The sequence below is a fragment of the Molothrus aeneus genome, chromosome 5 (assembly GCF_037042795.1).
Source record: "Molothrus aeneus isolate 106 chromosome 5, BPBGC_Maene_1.0, whole genome shotgun sequence".
Classification (NCBI taxonomy): domain Eukaryota; kingdom Metazoa; phylum Chordata; class Aves; order Passeriformes; family Icteridae; genus Molothrus; species Molothrus aeneus.
The window spans coordinates 62,108,257-62,127,076 of record NC_089650.1 but is presented as its reverse complement, the minus strand read 5'-3'; the positions used below and the strand labels follow the sequence as shown (position 1 = coordinate 62,127,076).

At 41.2% G+C, this 18,820-nt stretch overlaps 2 protein-coding genes across 4 annotated transcripts in view; both read left to right on the top strand.

Annotated features, from left to right (window-relative positions):
* The window catches only part of SEMA3D (semaphorin 3D), a 132,222-nt gene that overhangs the window by 43,721 nt on the left and 69,681 nt on the right, over positions 1-18,820 (top strand). For all 3 annotated transcript variants that reach the window (XM_066550952.1, XM_066550954.1, XM_066550953.1), the window contains exon 3: positions 12,018-12,178. In XM_066550952.1, coding sequence (XP_066407049.1) covers positions 12,018-12,178 — 161 coding nt within the window. The remainder of the gene's footprint in view (positions 1-12,017; positions 12,179-18,820) is intronic.
* On the top strand, positions 4,463-6,580 carry LOC136556478 (inositol 1,4,5-trisphosphate receptor-interacting protein-like). The gene has a single exon (XM_066549718.1). The coding sequence runs from the start codon at positions 4,463-4,465 to the stop codon at positions 6,578-6,580; it is 2,118 nt and encodes a 705-aa protein (XP_066405815.1).

Sequence of the window (18,820 nt, the reverse complement as noted above, 5' to 3'; positions counted from 1 at the left end):
TAGGTCCATCTTCCCAGAAGAGCTGAGAATTTGCTGGGGTAGGAAAGCCGAAAGTAAGCAAGATTTTGCTCTGCAGTTACTGAATCTCCCATCTGCATCAGTCAGTAGTGGATGGGGAAGAGGGAGAGGATGGGGTAGTTACAGATACGTCAGGATAACTGCAGGAGTGCTTCAAGAAACCACAGCATGTCACAGCTCCTTTGTGTTTAGACAGCAATTAAAATTTTAGACCTTCTCTTAATGGCAGTTACAGGTTTTCATTTTCTCTGGGTTTCCATCCTAAGAACTGGGAATCTGTGCTGGAAATGTTAAGATATTCCAGTGAGTGATGTGGGGATCAATGCAATATCATATGATGGATTTTCTTTATTGTGTGCCCCAGTCTAAAAATGTGTTCTAAAAAATTGTGCGTGTGTAAAACTAAAACTACACACAATTCAATTGAAATATATCAAAGTCATATATTCTCCACTAAGTTAATATAATACACTATAATCTTTAATCACATATCTCATCCTTTATTCCCACATTTTCCCTGATCCATTAGTTGAAAAAGTCTCTTCTTCACTTAGACTTAACTTCTAGATATTGGTTCATGTCATTACTATCCTAGAAGTTGTCACTGCTCTTGTGATGTTTTTAGGGTGCTCTCACTGCATAGACCTTACTTAATCTATGTTTCTTAGATACTTCTACAAGTTTGAAGTGCTTTTATTATTATGTTATAGATTTAATATATGGAGGAGCTAAGAAACTGTCTTCTAATAGAAGATTCCCATCTTTAGAAAACCAGGGGATGATTTTTGAGTAATATTCCTTATTTTAATACTCTTTGTCTATCACTGCTTTCAGTCTAAGAGAAACAGAGTGTATTTATCATTTTCATACAGCTGGAGATAACCTGTGACCTTCATCCAAACTGTAGAACTCCTCAAACACAGAAGTGATGTTCAGCTTCCCTAAGCAGCACATCCTTGTTGTCTGCTGCCTCATTTAACAGCCTCATTCCAACCTCTAGAGCAGATGCAGAAGGTTTTCATATACCAGTCTCATTCATTAATGTCACTTTCAGGACAGCATCACTTACTAAAGAATGGAAGGGTCTGTGTCCTAATTCATGTATGTTTAATTAATACAGTGTAGACAGTCTTGTTTCTGTCTATCTTCTGAGTAAAAATATTTTTTTAATTAATTGAAAGGTACTTGCATGCATATTTTCTGAATGTTTCTCTAGGTTCTACTTTATAAGAAAGAGTAGAGAACAGCCAAACCAGAAGTTTTATTGCCTTCTAAGGAAAAGAAAACAAAAATTAGACATTTTTTCAATTTGTGGCTATCCTAAAATTTCCCTGCAGAAATGCAGATTCCTAATTGCAAATTTAACCCTATTGATTTGATTTACTTTGCTGCTTTTCATGGACATCTTAGTTAGTGTAGTCTTTGTTCTGAGTGAATGCATTTATTTTACAAAAGTGTGCACCCTGGTTTATTGGCTGAGGGGGATGCCCCAGCCCAGATTTGGATGTTGTCACCAAAATCCAAATGTGGCATCCAAATCTGTGGGAATGTGGCCATGCCCCAGAGCAAGCCTTGCTTGCTGAGAACGGTGGTGACTGGTGACGTGATCAGATGACCAGGAACCATGCATTGTGACACAATACATAGGGAAAAGCACGCCTGAAGGTAACATTTGGCTTTTAAAACAGGATTTAGTTAGCACTGTTAAAAACAACTATGGTAGTAATTTAAATCTAATAAACAAAAGCATTATTCTCAACTGATTTGTTTTTCTCCACATTGAATGAATTAAGATGCAGTCTCACTCCCACTGAAGTCATGGCAAGTGTTTGGCCACTGAAGAAAATTGAAGCAAGATCAAATTCACACTCCTCACTTTTTTCATCTTACATAAGTAAACTAAAGACAGGCAGTTCTTTCTCCTCTGCTGAAGGATGAAGTGCTAAATCATCTGCTCCATATGGAAATTAGCCATGTTTAAGGACTGTTTAGTTTCATGCAGTGTTTTGCACACAGGATTTTCTTCCCCCTAAGAGTGATCCATTCTTTAAACATGGTGAAAAAGCAAACAGAGAACATTTTGGTGCCAGGAATTCTTTTGAAAATTTGACTGGATGAGTACACTTGCTTAATCTTCAAAAATGCTCCTTTGAACATGCTACTTTACAATGTCAGGCATTCTGTTCTCTATATTGTTTTTGCTTTAAACCTATTTTATTTTATAACTGGTGAGATACTTGTGTGTTGCATCAGAGCAGTTAGTTTGCTAAGTTTCAGTACAGCTGGCTTATTTCCATGTCATGCATCATTTAATTATCCCTATAAAACATAGTTTTGCTCCTTGAGCCTCACTTAAACTGTCTGTGACACTGCAGTAATCCCAGTACCCTGATGGGTGTTGCACAACTATGACTGGTTGGAATGTGGTAAACTGGTGATATGTAAGAGAGCCTAGAAATGAGTTTGCATTTTGCAGCTGTGCTTGCTCTGCTGGAAGAGGAAGTAAAAGCAGAGAAAACCCTGCTCCTGTGGTAGTACCAGCAGCTGTAAATCTGAATGCTCGTGAAAATCAAGGGAAATGTGCTGAGTGAAGGAGTGGTGTTTTCCTCTTGTTTATTATTTAATTAATTCTTGATGGCTTGTTATGTCTCAGAAAAATCTCTCAGATTCCTTTGCGGAAAAACATAAAGTGTTTATGTGAGAGTGAAGACCCTACTACTGGAAGATTGTATAGTTGCGCAAAAGACTTTGCCTGTTTTGTCTCAAAAATGCTTTCTGGAGGCAGTGATCATTGAGACTTAAAGTATACCCTAGCTTGACAATGGATGGGCACTGCTGTCCATGCAAGGAAAGTCTCTTGTATATGCAGTAAACTAAATATAAATGTGAAGACATTTAGTAATAGGAAAACCAGAAAATTTCTTACAGGCATTTTTTTTTCTTTTTTTAAGCCAGTGAACTTGAAGGTCAGATCCAACTATATGTTGCATTTTCTGTCATATAATTATCATATATATATAATGTCCTGGAGAGCAGCTTCCAGTCACTGACATCAACAGTTTACATAGCAGTTGAACTAAGAATAACCTTGGAGAACTGACCCACATCAACCTTTTAAGTGTAAACTGTAGCTCACTACAGTTTTTATGTTTTCGTAGTCAGAGAAGGGCCTCAATTGGATAAAAGAAGAATTGTGTTCAAAAAATACAGAACTATTCTGCTGAGTGTTCACTTGATTAAATCTTGGAAAATGAGAGGAAGAAAAACTGAAAGAGTGATACTTGGCAAATAATTTTTGCTCCCTTGTAAAAAGAAGGATGGGACAGCATCAAAAACAGTTTCCCTAGAAGAACGGGAAGATACATGATAAGCGGCATCAGCTCGAAAGAGGGTTCCAAACTCTTTCTTTGACTGCTTTTACTAATGACATCTGTTAAGCAAATCCAATTCAGAGCAGTTTCAGCAATCCCAACATTGTTCTCATTCTACGCATTATGGGATGGCGTGATCCACCTGATATCAGTCAGTGTAGCAGTGGACATCTGTGGTCACTGTTCAGGTTCTCAAGTCACATCCTGTTTCCCTTTCCACCCTCCCCATTTCTGCAGTTCCATTTATAGATGAATCCCTCAAAGAAGGGCTGAGGAATATAATCTCTCCTGTATTCACAGTCCTTTGGAGATAAATACACAAAGAGATAGCAGAAAGAGACAGAAGTTCCTGTATCAGTCAGAAAGATTGGCTAACTCTGTTTGAGTGAGACAATTCTGAAGACGGTGGGAGTAACAGAGGTACATCTTTGCACAAATTTGAAAAAGCAGACATTCTACTTTCTGAAAATCCTGGTTATACCAGAATTTCGCACGGTGTTGAACCATAGACTTTGAGAGCTAAGAGGTTATTGAAGGGACCAAAATTTTGTAATTAAGTTATTTGTCCCTTTTAGGATGGTACTAAATCTTCCTGCACATAATCCAAGCAACCTGGATTTCTTTGAGAAGGATTGCTCACTAAATCTGTAACAGAGCATTAGCCTACATGACATGCTGCCCCAAAAGGAATAAGTACAAATACAAATAATAAAAAAATGTCCCCCACCAGTATTAACTAAAAGCCTACACTTGTATACTGAGAACAGCCATGGATCATGTCATCCAAATTTATATTTAACAAGAGTTGTGTGTGAGGCTCCTTGTGCCTGCTTTGTCAAGGGAAGCCCTGGGGTTCCCAGGTTCCCGAGTGATGGGTCTGCACTTGGTGTCTGTGGGGGCTTTGGGTGCCCAGGGCCATGATGAGTTCCCTGAGGGGGCTGGGGAGGGTGGGTGGGGCTGGCCTGTGATGCGCTCTGGGTTCTGTGACAGCACAGGGGCCGTGTCACAATGGGGGCAGCTCTAAAAGGCCCCGGTGGGTGCAGCTGCCCCAGTAGAGCCTGGGCGAGCTGACCATGGCTTTACTGTCAATGCTTTTCGTGCTTGTGCAAAGCCTGATCCAGTACCCCCAGCCAGCTGGGGATGGGCTGGATGAGGCCACACACAGGAGAATGAAGGAGCGTCAGCAGCTGCTGGACCACGAGATGGCTCGGCTGCTGCAGGAGCTGGAGCAGCAGGACGAGGGCTGGGGGGCCGTGCTCTTTGGTGCCCTGCAGCAGTGGCCATTTTGGGTCCTTGCTGGAGTCGTGCTCCTCTTGGGCCTGTGGTTTAGCTGCAGGAGAAGGAGCCATGAGGCCAGCAGCAGCGGCAAGGACCAGAGCTCCTGCAAGACCTTGGGAGATGACAGAGGAAGACAACTGGAAGAAGATAGCTGTGATTCAGAGGAAGATGGAAAAAGCACTGATGTGACTGTGGAGGCTGTCAACAGCAGCAGTGGAAAGGACAGAGACCTACACAAAGAAAATGAAGGAGGAAGGAAGGATGTACAGGTGGAGGAAGACAAGGATGCTGGAAAGGAAGAAGAAGGAGAAGGAAATGAAGAGAAAACCATTGGTGGGAACAGGAAGGCGGGCAACAACGATGATGTAAATGAAGGTGAAGACAGCGTGAATGGACCGGGACAATACACAGATGTCAAGGTGCAGGAAAACAGTGATGCCAGTGAACAGAGAAGCAGGGATTGCACTGGGCAGGGACATAGCAGAGATCATGGGAATGAAGCAGGCCATAGTGGTTTTGCTGCAAGTGAGGAAGAAAATAAGGAAGTTATAGAAGATGGCAATGATAGAAACAATGATGAAGAACAGGATGATATGAATATGGAGGCAAACAAGAAGGAGGATAGAAATGAAGACAAACAAGGTAATGTGCTTGCCCGTGAAAAAGAAGACAGTGATGGTGGCAAGGAAGAAAGTGGCAGTGGTGGAATGGAAGACAGAGAAAAGCCCGGAGATGCTGGGAATGAGCAAGGCATCCTTTTAGTGGACCGCATAGAGTGGCCTGTGGAGGATCTGGAGAGAGCTTGCTCAGTGATAACTGAGCTGATGGAGAGCTTGACGCGTGTCTTTGTGGACAGCGTGAGCAATAGCTTCTACCCAGTGCCTCAAGAAGCCATTGGGGTGGGCAGTGCCTTTGAGGGTTGGAGTCCTCGGGACTGGGATGGGGTGTACCGTGTGCTGGTCCCACTGAATGCCCCACCAGGGCACGCCTTCCAGCTGGAGCTGAACAGTGCAGGGCAGGTGGCTGCAAGGACCTTCAGCGTCCGTGTGGAGCTGGTGTGCACGTGCCACAAGGAGCAGCTGGGAGAGGAGCCGTTGTGCTTCCTGCACCACTCGCAGAAGGAGCTGCGGCGGAAGCAGAAGCGCAGCCTCCTAGGGACACTCTGCACCGGCTCCTACCTGGACGTGGGAAAAACCTCCCTCTGGTTCTGCCAGTTGGTGAGAGGCTCATGGCTGCAAGTGCCTCAGTGGCACTCATGGCACTTGGTGCTTCAGCCCTGCAGCCGGTCCTGCCGATTGCAGCTGAGCAAAGGCAGGAAGAGCCTGACGGTGGAGATGCTCTTTGGGGTGCGCCAAGGGGACTCTGACATCTTTGTGGTCAGCCAGCCCACAGAGGCCCAGAAAGGCGGTTCCAGCATCTTTGTGAGCAGCCAGCCCACCAAGGCCAACATCATTGCAAGCACAGCGTGGCCTGAGACGTACGCTGTGGCAGAGGCGAAATTCTTCCGCCACATCGCCAGGCAGCTGCCGTGTGAGAGCTTGCACCTGAAATGCCTGCAGCTCTTCACCTGCATCCTGAGGGGCACAGGTTTTTCCAGCTCTACCTGGAAGACTGTGCTCATGCACGTGCTGACCACAGTACCACTGTCCCGGTGGCACAGGAGCGCATTTCCACGGCGGCTCTGGGATGTCATGGCGTACCTGGACCGCTGCCTGCAGCTGACACGCCTGGAGCACTTTGTGCTAGGCAATGAGAGGCTTCCTGCAGAGATCATCTTGCCGCCGGCAATGCGAGGGGTTGAGCCACCCAACCTCTTTGAGCACCTGGCCCGAGATCCAGCCGCCCTCAGAGAGGCAATGCAAGCTTATGGTCGGCTGCGATTTCGCCTCTGGGTGCTGCTCTCCAGCCACTGAGAGGAGTTCCCTGCACAGAGCTGTGCTGGGATGGTCACACCCAATGGCAGCCACCTGATTTCTGCATAACTGCTGCATTTGTCACTGGCAATCCCGAAGCTGCTTTCCTGCTCCTGCAGAAGGAAGATGCTGCAGCACATGGATTCCTTGTGCGAACACATCTCTGAGTGGCCTTGCCCTTCACCTTCCAGTTCCATCAATGCTGCTGACCAAATGTGTGAGACAGAAACTGGCTCCACGTGCACATCCTAACAGAAGACACTGAAGTTGAGAGAGGTTGCTTGGAGCACCTCGAAGACACCAACCTAGCCTGTTTATGGGCTTAATGGGATTAATTAATTGTAGCTGTAGGCTTTTGTTGTAGTTGTAGTTTTACTTGTAACTGTAACTGTATCTTTTGTTTTAGTTCTAACTGTAGCTGTAGCTGTAGCATTAGTTGTACATGTAACTGAAGCTGTTGCTTTCCTTGTAGTTGTAGCTGTAGCTTTAGTTAGACTTGTTTATCAGCATTCTTTGTAAAGGCCCTTTATTGTTGCTAGTTTTGCAAAGTTAGCCTTAGTTTAGAGAATTGAACTACACTTCTATAGTGCCATGTCTGCTTTTCAATAATATTTGGATATCTATGTTTGAAAAATTAATAAAAGGAGATAAGTTTCTCAAATCACCTGAAATGTGTTATTCTTTGTATTTAACCCTCTGTATCTTAGAGGATGTCCTTCCTCTACCCCTATCTGAAATAAAGACGTTTTGCAAACAGGGATGTTGCACATATTAAATATGCTGTCTCTTGAGCATTCCCAGAGAAATGCTTGAGGCTTGAAGTAAAGATACCCTGAAATGCCTGAGATTTTGCAGCAGAATTTTTTAGGAATCTTTGGAAAAGGAATTTTTTAGGAATCTTTGGAAAAGTTTTCTTTACACTGTCACTTCTATACGCTCCTGGGGAGGAATTCAGTCTTAAGAGATGAAGACAGAGAAGTCCCTAACAGCAAAACATGTGGTTTAATACATCTTTTTTGGTCTTCTCATAACCAATGTTTTGACACAAAATTGTGACAGCAGAAAGTCATGTTTTCTCTATTGCTGGTTATCTCTTTCCTTTTGGAATGGCTCTGCTGGTCTATGAATATAATCTTTTCCACCAGGCTTATATAATACTGTGTAGCAATGAGAGCCACTTTGCATGCACAGCTTTGTCCTTCATGAGATGCAGCTAAACAAAATATAATTTACTTCTTGCAGTACATAGTAGAAATTTGTAGTAGTTTGGAAGTATTTGTTCTCTTTGCCTTTGTACCAATACAGCTGGGGTCAACTAGTCAATTTTAAACTTAGAATTCGTTAGGAATTTGATAAATTGCTGCAGTCATGCTATAAATACTTTATCTCAAAAGTTTGGTTGAGAATTTCTACAATTCCCGTGTAAATCTTCATGTGTACTCTCCAACATGAGAAAGGACTTGCTTCTCCATAAAGGAAAGTGAGGCGACCTCTGTTTTGTGTTGTATATGAAAATTATACAGCCTTTAATTTCAGAGGCCTTCAAAGGTGTCATTAGGTGTAACTGTTTTGAAAGAGGTTGTGATGTTCCCTTTCGGTCTGGTTTGTCATTAAAAAAAGTGTGTAACTGTTCACAAAGGGAATTCTGAGTCTCAGCCAAGTTGGCTCCACATTGTTGCATTCTTACACTATGCTGGAGTTGAGGAATGGTAGCATCGTCACCACAGATGTGACTTGATGCTAAGAAGCCTAAATATGTTTTATAAATGCAAATACGTATTATCAGAACAGAATGACATTTTTGCTGTTGAAGCCTTTTTGCTGTGGCTCTGCTGCTGGAGATTTTTTAAGAGTTTTTTTAAAGTAATCAATGATCATGCTGTTGTAAGCCAAGTCCACTGAGATACTGTGCTAAATGAATAAAACCCAGTCACTATTCCAGCTTCTACCACTCAGCAGTGAATTATTAACCCAGAAGGGAGTTAGCTGGATGCTTTCTAAATCACCAAGCTGGAAAAAACTATTTAATTTTGAGGAAAACAGCAAATAGAGACTATAAAACTGAGTGCTGGACATGTACTCATGAAAGATCATCCCTGTAACTAACTTTGTTACTGTGCCTTGTGAGAATGCTGTTTCTGTGTTAGCCAGCCTACAGAGATGCAGTGATTCAAATTGACAGCTTGCTCTAAGTTTCAAAATCACTGGGAAATGTGCTTTTCACAGTAAATTTTTCCAGTGTAATGTCCTTGGTGATAGTAAATATGTCTCACTGTGAAGGGAAATTTCAGCGCATAAGATTGGATTCTGTTGTTTTATGGAGTGAGAACAGTGATTAATTTGGCTGCAATTTAATCAACCCTCTGTTAATGTTTACTTGTGAAGTTTTATTAGGTCATGTTACAGTTATAATCTTATCAATGGTCATGCTCAGAGTCTTACTTCCAAGCTGTTTTCAGTAGTAGATGACTGGCCAAACCTGATTCTTCATTACTTTGCAGCTTGTGTTGTCATCTGCGTCAGTAAGAAAGGAGTGTGCAGTGTTGTCATTTCAATCTGGAATATTCTACGGATGTTTTCCTTATGATGTAATGAAATAAATGATTGCACAAGGCATCAGACAGGGCTCATTCCCACTTGAGTATTTCAGTCGTGAGGCAGCATTTTCCCCTTACTGTTGTAGCTCTTCTAGGTGGGGATTTTTTAGAGAAATTCTGGAACTGTTAAACAACAGATGAGAAATATCCATTTGGAATGGTTTCTTCAGAGATCATTCCTTTCTAATAAGAAGGAAATGGGAAGTAGAGAGGAGTCTCAGTCATCATCCTTCATGTATGTGGAGAATCAAATCCACATATTTTTGCAATTGACACTTTTGCAAAGGCCCATGCTTTTATTTGCACAAGCATATAATTTATCATTCCTTAGATCAAATTCCTGTGGCTGCAGATGGGAAGGAATTTTCCCTCATATTCTGTATGTTAGTTGCTTGTGTCCTACAAGTGAGGACTGAGGTTTTTATAGTACCATGTTAACCATGAGCTGTTCCTAAGTGATCTTGGTGGCAGCTAATAAGCAGATCTTTTAAAGTGTTACTAGTTTAGAAAAACCCTGTCATCTTTGTCTTCACAGAAAATATGAGAGAAAGGACAGTGCTGATGTATAGCAGTGTAGTCCCCAGCATTGGATATAATTTTTCAATGTGAAGCAGGATTTTTTTTTCCAAAGAGCTGCCAAGTAAATCTCACCTAGTGGAATAGGAGTGGCAATACATGGCAATTTATTTTCAGATTGTACCTTAACAACACCCTGAACTGAACCAGACAAACACACATAAACTTAAATAGAAGTGACTGAGCCAAAAAATAATTGTCTTAATTATATTCCAGTTAGTCAGATTAGTAATAAAATATTTTTCCTCCCAGAGTGCTGTTTATTAGCTGGCACCAGAACTTAATATTTTTTTGCCTGTCATATGGTTTGTGAGAGACCTTGGAGAAAAATATTTGGGTGGGATGTTTTTCCTTTTATTTCATTCAGGACTTTTTCTCCAAAACACTGGCCCTAATTTTCTTCATGATCAGGATGTGCAAATGACTTTTGCAGTAAGTCTGGCTTTTCTAGCAGGAATGCTACATTGTCCATCCAGTGCCAGGAGGGTGGAAATACCCTTAATTTTATGTTCAGTTTAAATACAGGATTTGCCTTTCTCTCTGATGATTTTCAAATAGTTTAGTTTGGAGAGTTTGCTTGTGGAAGAACTGATTCACATGTTTATTTTCTTTTCCCCAAAGTAATGACTACCAAACAAGACTTAACTATCCTTGTGCTCTTTTCTATATGTTGTTTGTGTCCCCATCCAGAATTACATCCACAGAGTATTCATTAGGCAGAATGTTACAGAATTTTTATTTTACAGCCCTTTAGCTTTTTTGCAGCTTTATAGATTTTTTCATTAGTTTCACAGAGCATTTTTTTTTCTTAATTAGGTTTTTAAAGAGATTTGGAGCTACTGTTAATTCACAGTAAAACTTTATTGTCAAATTTTTGATTTTAATAAGGATCTTAAAGGTGTTGCTACTGGATATTCCCCTTACTATACCATCCTCACTGAACTGGAATAAATTATCTTTGAAGATCCCTTGATTGGCTGGAGGAGGAGGCCTGTGTAAGCCATGTGAAGTTCAACAAGGCCAAGTACAAGATCCTATACTTTGGGTCAGGGCGCAGTACTTGATATCAACACAGACTGGATGATAGATTGTGTGATGAATAGGTTGAGTGCAGCCCTGCAGAGAAGGACTTGGGGATATGGTAAGTGAAAAAAAAAAAGATTTGAGCCAGCAGTGTGTGCTCACAGCCTGCAAAGCTGGCTGTACCCTGGGCTGTACCACAAGAAGAGTGTTCAACAGGTAGAGGGAGGGGATTCTGCCTCTGCAGTCTGCTCTGGTGAGACCCCCACCTGCAGTCCTACATTCAGTTCTGGGGCACCCAGTTCAAAAAAGACATGAACCTTGGAATGAATCTTGATAAGAGCCCTGGTCATGGTCAGAGGCTGTAAGACCTTCCATATCAGGACAGGCTGAGAGGTTTGGGGTTGTTCCACCAGGAGAGATGATGGCTCTGAGGAGACCTTATTGTAGCTTTTCAATATATAAAGGGGGCTTGTAAAAAAGATGAGCAAGGACTTTTTACCAAAGCCTTAGTGACAGGACAAGGGGCAGTAGTTTTAAACTGGAAGACAGTAGATAGAAACTGGATATAAGAAAGACATTTTCCATTATGGAAAGTGGTGAGAAACTGGCACATGTTGCCCAGAGAAGTTGTGGATGCCCCATCCCTGGAAGTGTTCATGGCCATGTTATGTGGGGCTTTGACCAAGCTGATCTAGTGAAAGATGTTCCTTCTCATACTGAGGGAGTTGAACTGAATGATCTTCAAATGTCCCTACCCACTATTTCCTGCTCCTAATTATTCTTGGCTGGCATTGACCTTCTTTGCTGCTTTATATTTGGAGCACCAAATATGGTGAGGTATTAATCCTTGAGCATGTGTATCCATGAGTATGGTAATATAAACATAATTAGTTTTCTTAGAATGAAGGAAAGATATAGCGCACATTTTGCAAAGATCTGTCTTCTGTGGTTTCTAATTTATATTCAGTTTCTGGTTCTTCTATGCCATACAGATAATTTATTCAGAAAATTTTACATAGAAAAATATTTTGTGAAAGTAACTGTTACCCAATTTGGAAGTAAAACCCCCCCAGAGAACCCCAAAGTTAACAGGAACTGTATTATGACTTTGGAAAGACATGCTTCAAGACTGCACTTATCTCACTGGTATACTCCATGCTGGTTGCATATATTTATAAAAGACACTGATGAGTCATATATAAACATTTTGGATTATAAAGATTTTCTTTGTTTTCCCACAGACTTGCTGCTTTCAAACAGCTGCATCCCATTCCTGGGCTCAGCAGAGGGGCTTGATTTTCGAACCCTACTGCTAGATGAGGAGAGGGGCCGGCTGCTAGTTGGGACAAAGGACCACATCTTCCTGCTCAACTTGATTGATGTAAACAAAAATGTAAAAAAGGTCAGTGTGCTTTCCATGGAGTTTACCTCCTAAGTTAAATTTTGTTAAATTCCTTTTTTGTTTGTTTTGGTTTGTGTTTTTATTTATTTATTTCTTCACTGGGTAACTGCAGATTCATTGTGCAATGCAGTTTACCAAGATTTGATAATCTCACCTCCCACAGTTATACATATTATCTTTAATCAATTGAATTTCTCATGCTATATGATCTCCTGTGTGACTGATGACCTGCAAGAGATTAGCTATGTGGAAGAGCTCTGCAGTGCATGAAAATAGCATCAAAATATCAGCAAACAGGAAAAATGTAGCTCTGAGTGTTCACTTCACAACTCCTCTGGTCATGGTTACCCTCTTCATTTAAAAGCATTTGGAAGGAAATAACTGAAGACAGCTCTTTCATTGCTTCCTGGCATCACTGGGATTGCTTTACTGTAATACTGAACAGAGCAGAAGCAATTTGGATGTTTTAAATTATAGTAAAATGTAAGTGGCAATTTTAGCATTTTTGTTAATATCTAGAATTACTAGTGATAGGAAAAGCTCCACTGGGATCTGCTGTAGTCCCTTGCCTGTGCCCAGTGACAGTGTGTTAAATTGAGATAATAAGATGACAATTTAGCTTTCAATATTTCTACCAGACATGGTGAACTGGAGCTTTTGTAAGCGCAGTTGACTGCTATGGGTGAAAACCAGATGCTTGTACAGGAACAAATGAAAACTGGTTTCCTGCTTCTTCCAGATATGAAGAAAATTTGAATTCTCAGCTGTGTTTGGTATTTTCTTTAGGCACCAGAGGGGAGTTTTAAATTACTGCATTCTGCTGCCAGCTCTGAAGAGGTAACTGACCCTGAATTAATGCGATTGCAGGCAGGGGCTGAACAGGTGGAACAAGATACTATTTTGCTCACATGTTTGAGAGCAACACTTGCTGTCATTGTCTAGAAGAGATACAGTACCAGGCAGAATATCTTGTTACCTATCTTGACTTCAGCAATTCTGCACATGCCAGTTTTTGTAAAACTCAGATTCTGAGTATTTCAGAAAATTTCTCCTTAGGATGCTTTATCAAGCATTTAGCTTGCTTCTGTCATCTCAGTAACTGACTCAAAATCCACCCCCCCCCCCCAGGCTATTGCATTAATAACAGCACTGCTAATTACAATTGCAAATTTTCAGACTACAAATTGATTTTTGATGTAGGCTTTCTGTAGCAAACAAGTTTTGTTTGTGTGAAAAGCAGGCTTTTGTTTCTGTGGGACGCTGCGAGATGCTGAGTGCTGTCACTTCCCATTATGTTCAGTTGGGCTTTATGAGCCCAGACCTTGCTGGAGGTGGCAGCCCCCTGTGTGAGCCGCCCCTCAGTCCAAGCTGGTGACATTTTGCCTTTGGCCAAGCCCCCAGAGATCATTATGGACCTTGTGCCTTCCAAGAAGAGCAGAACACAGAGCCAGGAGAAGTAACCTGCAGTCAGACAGTGGTATAGATGTTACAGAGAAAAGACTCTGTATTTGGGAGGAAAATTTGCATTTCCTAAGATGAATAGAGAATATATGCTTACCTATCTGTGGTAACCTGAAAGGAGGGAATAAAATTCCTAACCACTTGCATATCTAGACTAAATATGTGTGCAGGTTCAAATACTTCTACTTGTTTTAGTAGTAAACTAATAACAGTTTAACTATTCAGATAATATTTAACTTCTTAGAAAAGAAACAGATGAGGCAAAATATATCTAAGTGGGACGAAGTGACTGGAGAAGCCTTGCAGAGCATCCTGGTGTGATGATTTCCAAGGCCTCCATGGGCATTCAGCGACTATATAAATGTATCTTCTTGCATAGATGCCCAGGTAACACAAGGCAATGTCACACAAGTGTTTCTCTTTAATTCCACAGCTCTTGGTTAGTTGAATCTTGTCAGTGGAGGGAAGGGATGAGGTGAAGGAAGTAGCGTGAGGAGCTGTGTATAAATCTCAGTGCTGAGGAGGATGCTGGAGGATTCTCTGCAGTAGCAGGGAAGTGTCAGAAAGTAGCATTTGCCGGTGCTGTGTTTAGACTGACCGTAGTTTGGGTTGGCTCTGGGCCAGGCGGCTCGCTTCCAGGCTTTCCCAGCGTGAGGAAACCACACATGTTGGGACTACAAGGGTCTGAAGTGTGTCCTTTGTACTCCTCTGGAGTATGAGTCGTCTGGAAAAAATAATCTGCTTATACACAGCCACTAAAATGAGTAGAAATTGATTAGAATAATAAGTTTCTGCCTGTAAATGATGTGTTTATTAATGACTTTGAGGAAGGAGTGTTAAAAGCAAGCTGAGGGGGCAAGAGAGGTATAACGACTTTGAGACTAGAATGCAAGATTGTTCATAGTTTAGGGTTTCCTTTCTATAAAACAAAGCTGAACATTAACTTTAGAATGCTTTGTCCTGGGTAGATTCATCTTATTTAAATAAAGCTCTCAGTTTCAGATATTTGTTTTGTTAGGAGCTACTGATACGTCCAAAAGCCAAGTCAGAATCCCCAACAATTTATTCTCATATGTGGATATAATTACTTGGCAAGATTATATTTTAGAGTCTGAAGCTCTGTATTAAGACATTTCTAGAATAGTATTCAAAGAAACATCCAAAGCCTTGTATCCTGCTCCCTTCTCTAATGTATACATATATATAATTTAATAACTTCCTTTTTAAAACCTATTTATTTACCTAAATTAGTTAATTTGACTTACATAGATTAAGTTATGGCTTTATTTCCTGGTTTATTTTTCCTTATGAAATAAATCAATAGTTCTGCTGGAGTCCCAATTTCTTAAATCATTGTAGTTGTTATTCAATTTATTGTGTAATAGGTTGAAAACTTCCTTAGCTGGCAGCTTAAAAAAAGTCTGTCCGGTTTCCAGTGCTTGCAAACCTCATTATAAAATAACAGTAAGTACCACAGTGTAATAAGCAAGTCTTCCAGAATGACAGGCGAATGCAGAAAGCTAAAGTGATTATAGTCAATAAATATATAAAGTTTAGCAATGGATAATCATCTTTCTGTAGCAGGGATATATTTTCTCTGAAGTTTTCCTGTACATAAGCCTTTAGCTTCTGTTGCTGCAGTGGCATTATCAAGTGCCATAGTCTTTTTTTGAAAGATCCTCACATGCCTGACAAATTCTGCAAGCTGTTTGCAAACTGGAAGAATTGAGATTTCTTCCTATGAGTAAAATAAAGATGATTTGTGAAAGAAAGCAGTTCTGCTGAAGGCTTCTGTGCCATTACCGCCAGAAATGCTGTGTAAAACAAAAGGATGTTTAACAGCATGAGAGGCTGAAAAGCTGGAGAAGAAATTCTGTAGGAACACCAGGCCCTGGGATCCTGCTGGAAACATTACTTTAGTACATCAAATTTTCTCGTGAGTTTGCTTAAAGCCTTTTCTATTTTACTCCTTAAGCTAAATAAATAGGAAATACAGAATGTTGTCAGCTGGGTAAACAGTGGGTAAATAGCTGCAGAGCAGTGGTGCCCCTCTCTGTGGCTGTGCTAACAGTGCACGCGGGGTTACATGTCAGCGCGATTATCACGGTGTGATCCGCAGCGCGACCCGCCCAGCTCCGCGGGAATAGGAATGCTATCAAGGCCTGACAAGCTTTTGAAAAGCTGCCAACCTGCAGGAGCTGTCAGTGCTAGAAGACACAGCCCCATGTGGGCCAAATAGATAAACATGTCAGATCCCCAGTAGCAGCTTTGGAGCAAGCTGTTTTCATCTGTCCCAGTGTGCACTGGCTCTGGGTCACAAATTATCATCGCTTGGAGCATCCTTGGTTTGTAGTTGCTACTGTTTCTGTGGCATGTGCAGCCGTCTTGTGACATCCTTGAATGCCCTCTTCTATTGACTATTTTCTGTATTTCGCAGGAAAAAATATACATATCCAAAAATATATATTTATCTGCTGGGTAAATGCTTATGAAATAGCTGCACGTAATTTTTTTCTATAACTCCAGTGCTTGCCAGCAGTTCAAGTGGGCTTGTATTTCAGCACTATTTGCAGTGTGACCCACCCATCTCTGCAGGAAGGGGAACATGTATGCAAATACATATGCATATTTATGTAAAACAGCACCCTTGAGATGCAGGAGCAGAATTTTACATTCATTGCTCTGAGAAACTTTCTGTCAGTCTATATACGCGTGGTCTCAATTAGGAATGAACCCAGTGGGAATTTAGCCAGTACTGAAAGGAGGCTTTGGTTCTTGCCATCAGGCCTGAGCCTCAGGAATACATACAGAGTCTGAGGTGTTTACTGCAACCTTGAAACACAGTAATACCAAGCTGGTCCTTCTTAAAAAATATGTGCTGCTTATTCTGTAGCTCAAAGGAAGTTAGCTTCCTGCCTGTCAGCAAAACTGCAGACAGTCTGAAGGTGAAGCTTTCTTGACCTGTCAGAAGAAAAAGTTAGCCAGGAAATATTATTGAAGGCCAGAGAGTCATGTGGAAGCCACTGGAGATATCTAAACTTAGGAGAATGGGGCATCAGGATAATCTAGGATAAACCCAGTGGAACTTCAGGTTAGGGACTTCCAGAGGCAGAGGTGATACCTTTGTGCTTGCGAGTCCTTGGAGGGGTGATGGACTCCCCAGGAACCACAAACAAACCGCAGCAGAGGGGTCTTACCTCGGAACTATTTATTCTACAAAGTTGTCTGACAGACTTAAATTTAGGCACCTGTGTAGACAAAGTGAAAGCTTCTGAAAAGTGTTTACAGACACAAAAGCACAGATGGAGCAAAACGTGAAGAAAGCAGTATGAATCCAGAACGACAGCAGTCCTAGCTGGAAGAGAGTGTCTCTGTTATTTCCTTTTGCATTGTTGCCATAAATTCTGTTTCCATAAACATCCGCTGTCATTTTTGTGTTTTACCCATGTGTTTAGCTATAAAGAATGGCCAGTATCCTGCTCTCTGAAAACATTTGGTTATATTGGTCATTGACTTTTTCAAAGGTAGGATTTGTTTTTAGTCTGAAGTGGTAAACATGTCAGGAGCAATGCCATTTACCCTAAAAATCCTGGTGTATGGTTTCCTTTTAGGAGAAACAGACAGTAGTCAGAAGTCTGCTGTGGTTACACTGTGGAAAATTAAGTGTAGAAGCACTGAAACCTTTTAAGATTTCATACAGTGTAAATGAAATCAGCATCTGGTCTATTTTCTTTAAGCTTTCCCATGTGCTCATAACATACACATGAAAATGCACTTTTCAGAAAACCCTTGAGGATGGAAGTATTGGCTGCTACTTAAGTTGTGTTGGAGATCAGTTTAAGAGGAGAACTGGAGCATGTGGAGGTGTTGCTTTGTCCTAGACAGATGCAATATTATTATGCAATAAAGCCCATTTGGTTCTAATATGAGGTTTCACTCTTAACAGCCACCTGCCAAATTAAAGCTACCAAAATCTTGTGAATGAGTCTTCCAAATACACAACTTTTATTTTCCTCTGACTTCCAGTGCATTTTACTCAGTTTGACAGCACCATGAAAATAAAGAATACCATGCACTGACACTGGCATTCCTGCTGTGTTGTAAATCACTTTGAAACAAGCCTCATGTTCTCTCTTTCCCCCTTCCTGCTGCATCAGATTATATCTATCAGAGATCCAATTTTCTGTTACTATGAAATAATTGGAGATGGAAATTCTGGTCAGTTTATTTCCTGGATGCATGTTGCAGGTATGGGAAATAGTACCACAGGTGAAGGTCTGTGGCAGATGTAAAAAATATTAAGGATACATTCTTGGCTTTTGAGTATCTCTTAAATATTTCTGGGAGTTAGCTAAACCTTGATGAAACTGCTATAAAGAAAGCTGGATGAAAAACCTCTAAGGACAGCCTGGTTAGTTTTCAAATACAGGGAGAAGTTAAGATGAGGAACTTAGATGTTTCAGCTTCTCTTGTTTGCTGATCACTTTAAAATATGGAATTCCAGAGTACAGCAATTACAGTGGGAGTCAGTACCGAGACCTGCTTGGGGTAACCTTTCTGTTAGGATTTGTGAGTGAGAACAATCTGTCCAGTTCCCCAAACTGTGGACTTCAATACTGCCCACATTATCCAGCAGATGTGAGATATTTAGAGAACAACTGGTATACAAATATGGTGTGCTAAAATCAGATCATTTTCTCATTAATTAGTGCAGCTGGTTAGAGCATGGTCCTAATAAGGTCAAGGTCACAGGGTCAGCCCCTGTACAGGCCATTCATTTAAGAGCTGAACTCAATGATGCCTGTAGGTCCCTTCTAACTCAGAATATTCTGTGATAATTGTAACACCCTTGGTTTTCTACAAAATAATACAGAGAATGCATTAAATTATTTCCAGTGTTTTCTGGGAAATTCAGGAAATTTTTAGTGCTTGCAGTAATTTTCAGTGAAGTGACCTGGGGTCAGCATACAGCAGTGACAAATGTCCTAGTTCTCAGGATGCAATCCATGAACACCCACTCTTATTGCACTGGGGCATGACATTTGTGATATTGTCTTGTGCAGCAGGGTGACATTCTTATTGGATCACTGTCGTATGTTTTCTCAGTGCTCCTTGATCTTACTGTTTTTCTTTGCTTCTGATTTTTGAGCTATGAATTACAAAGTTCTTCAGAAAAATCAA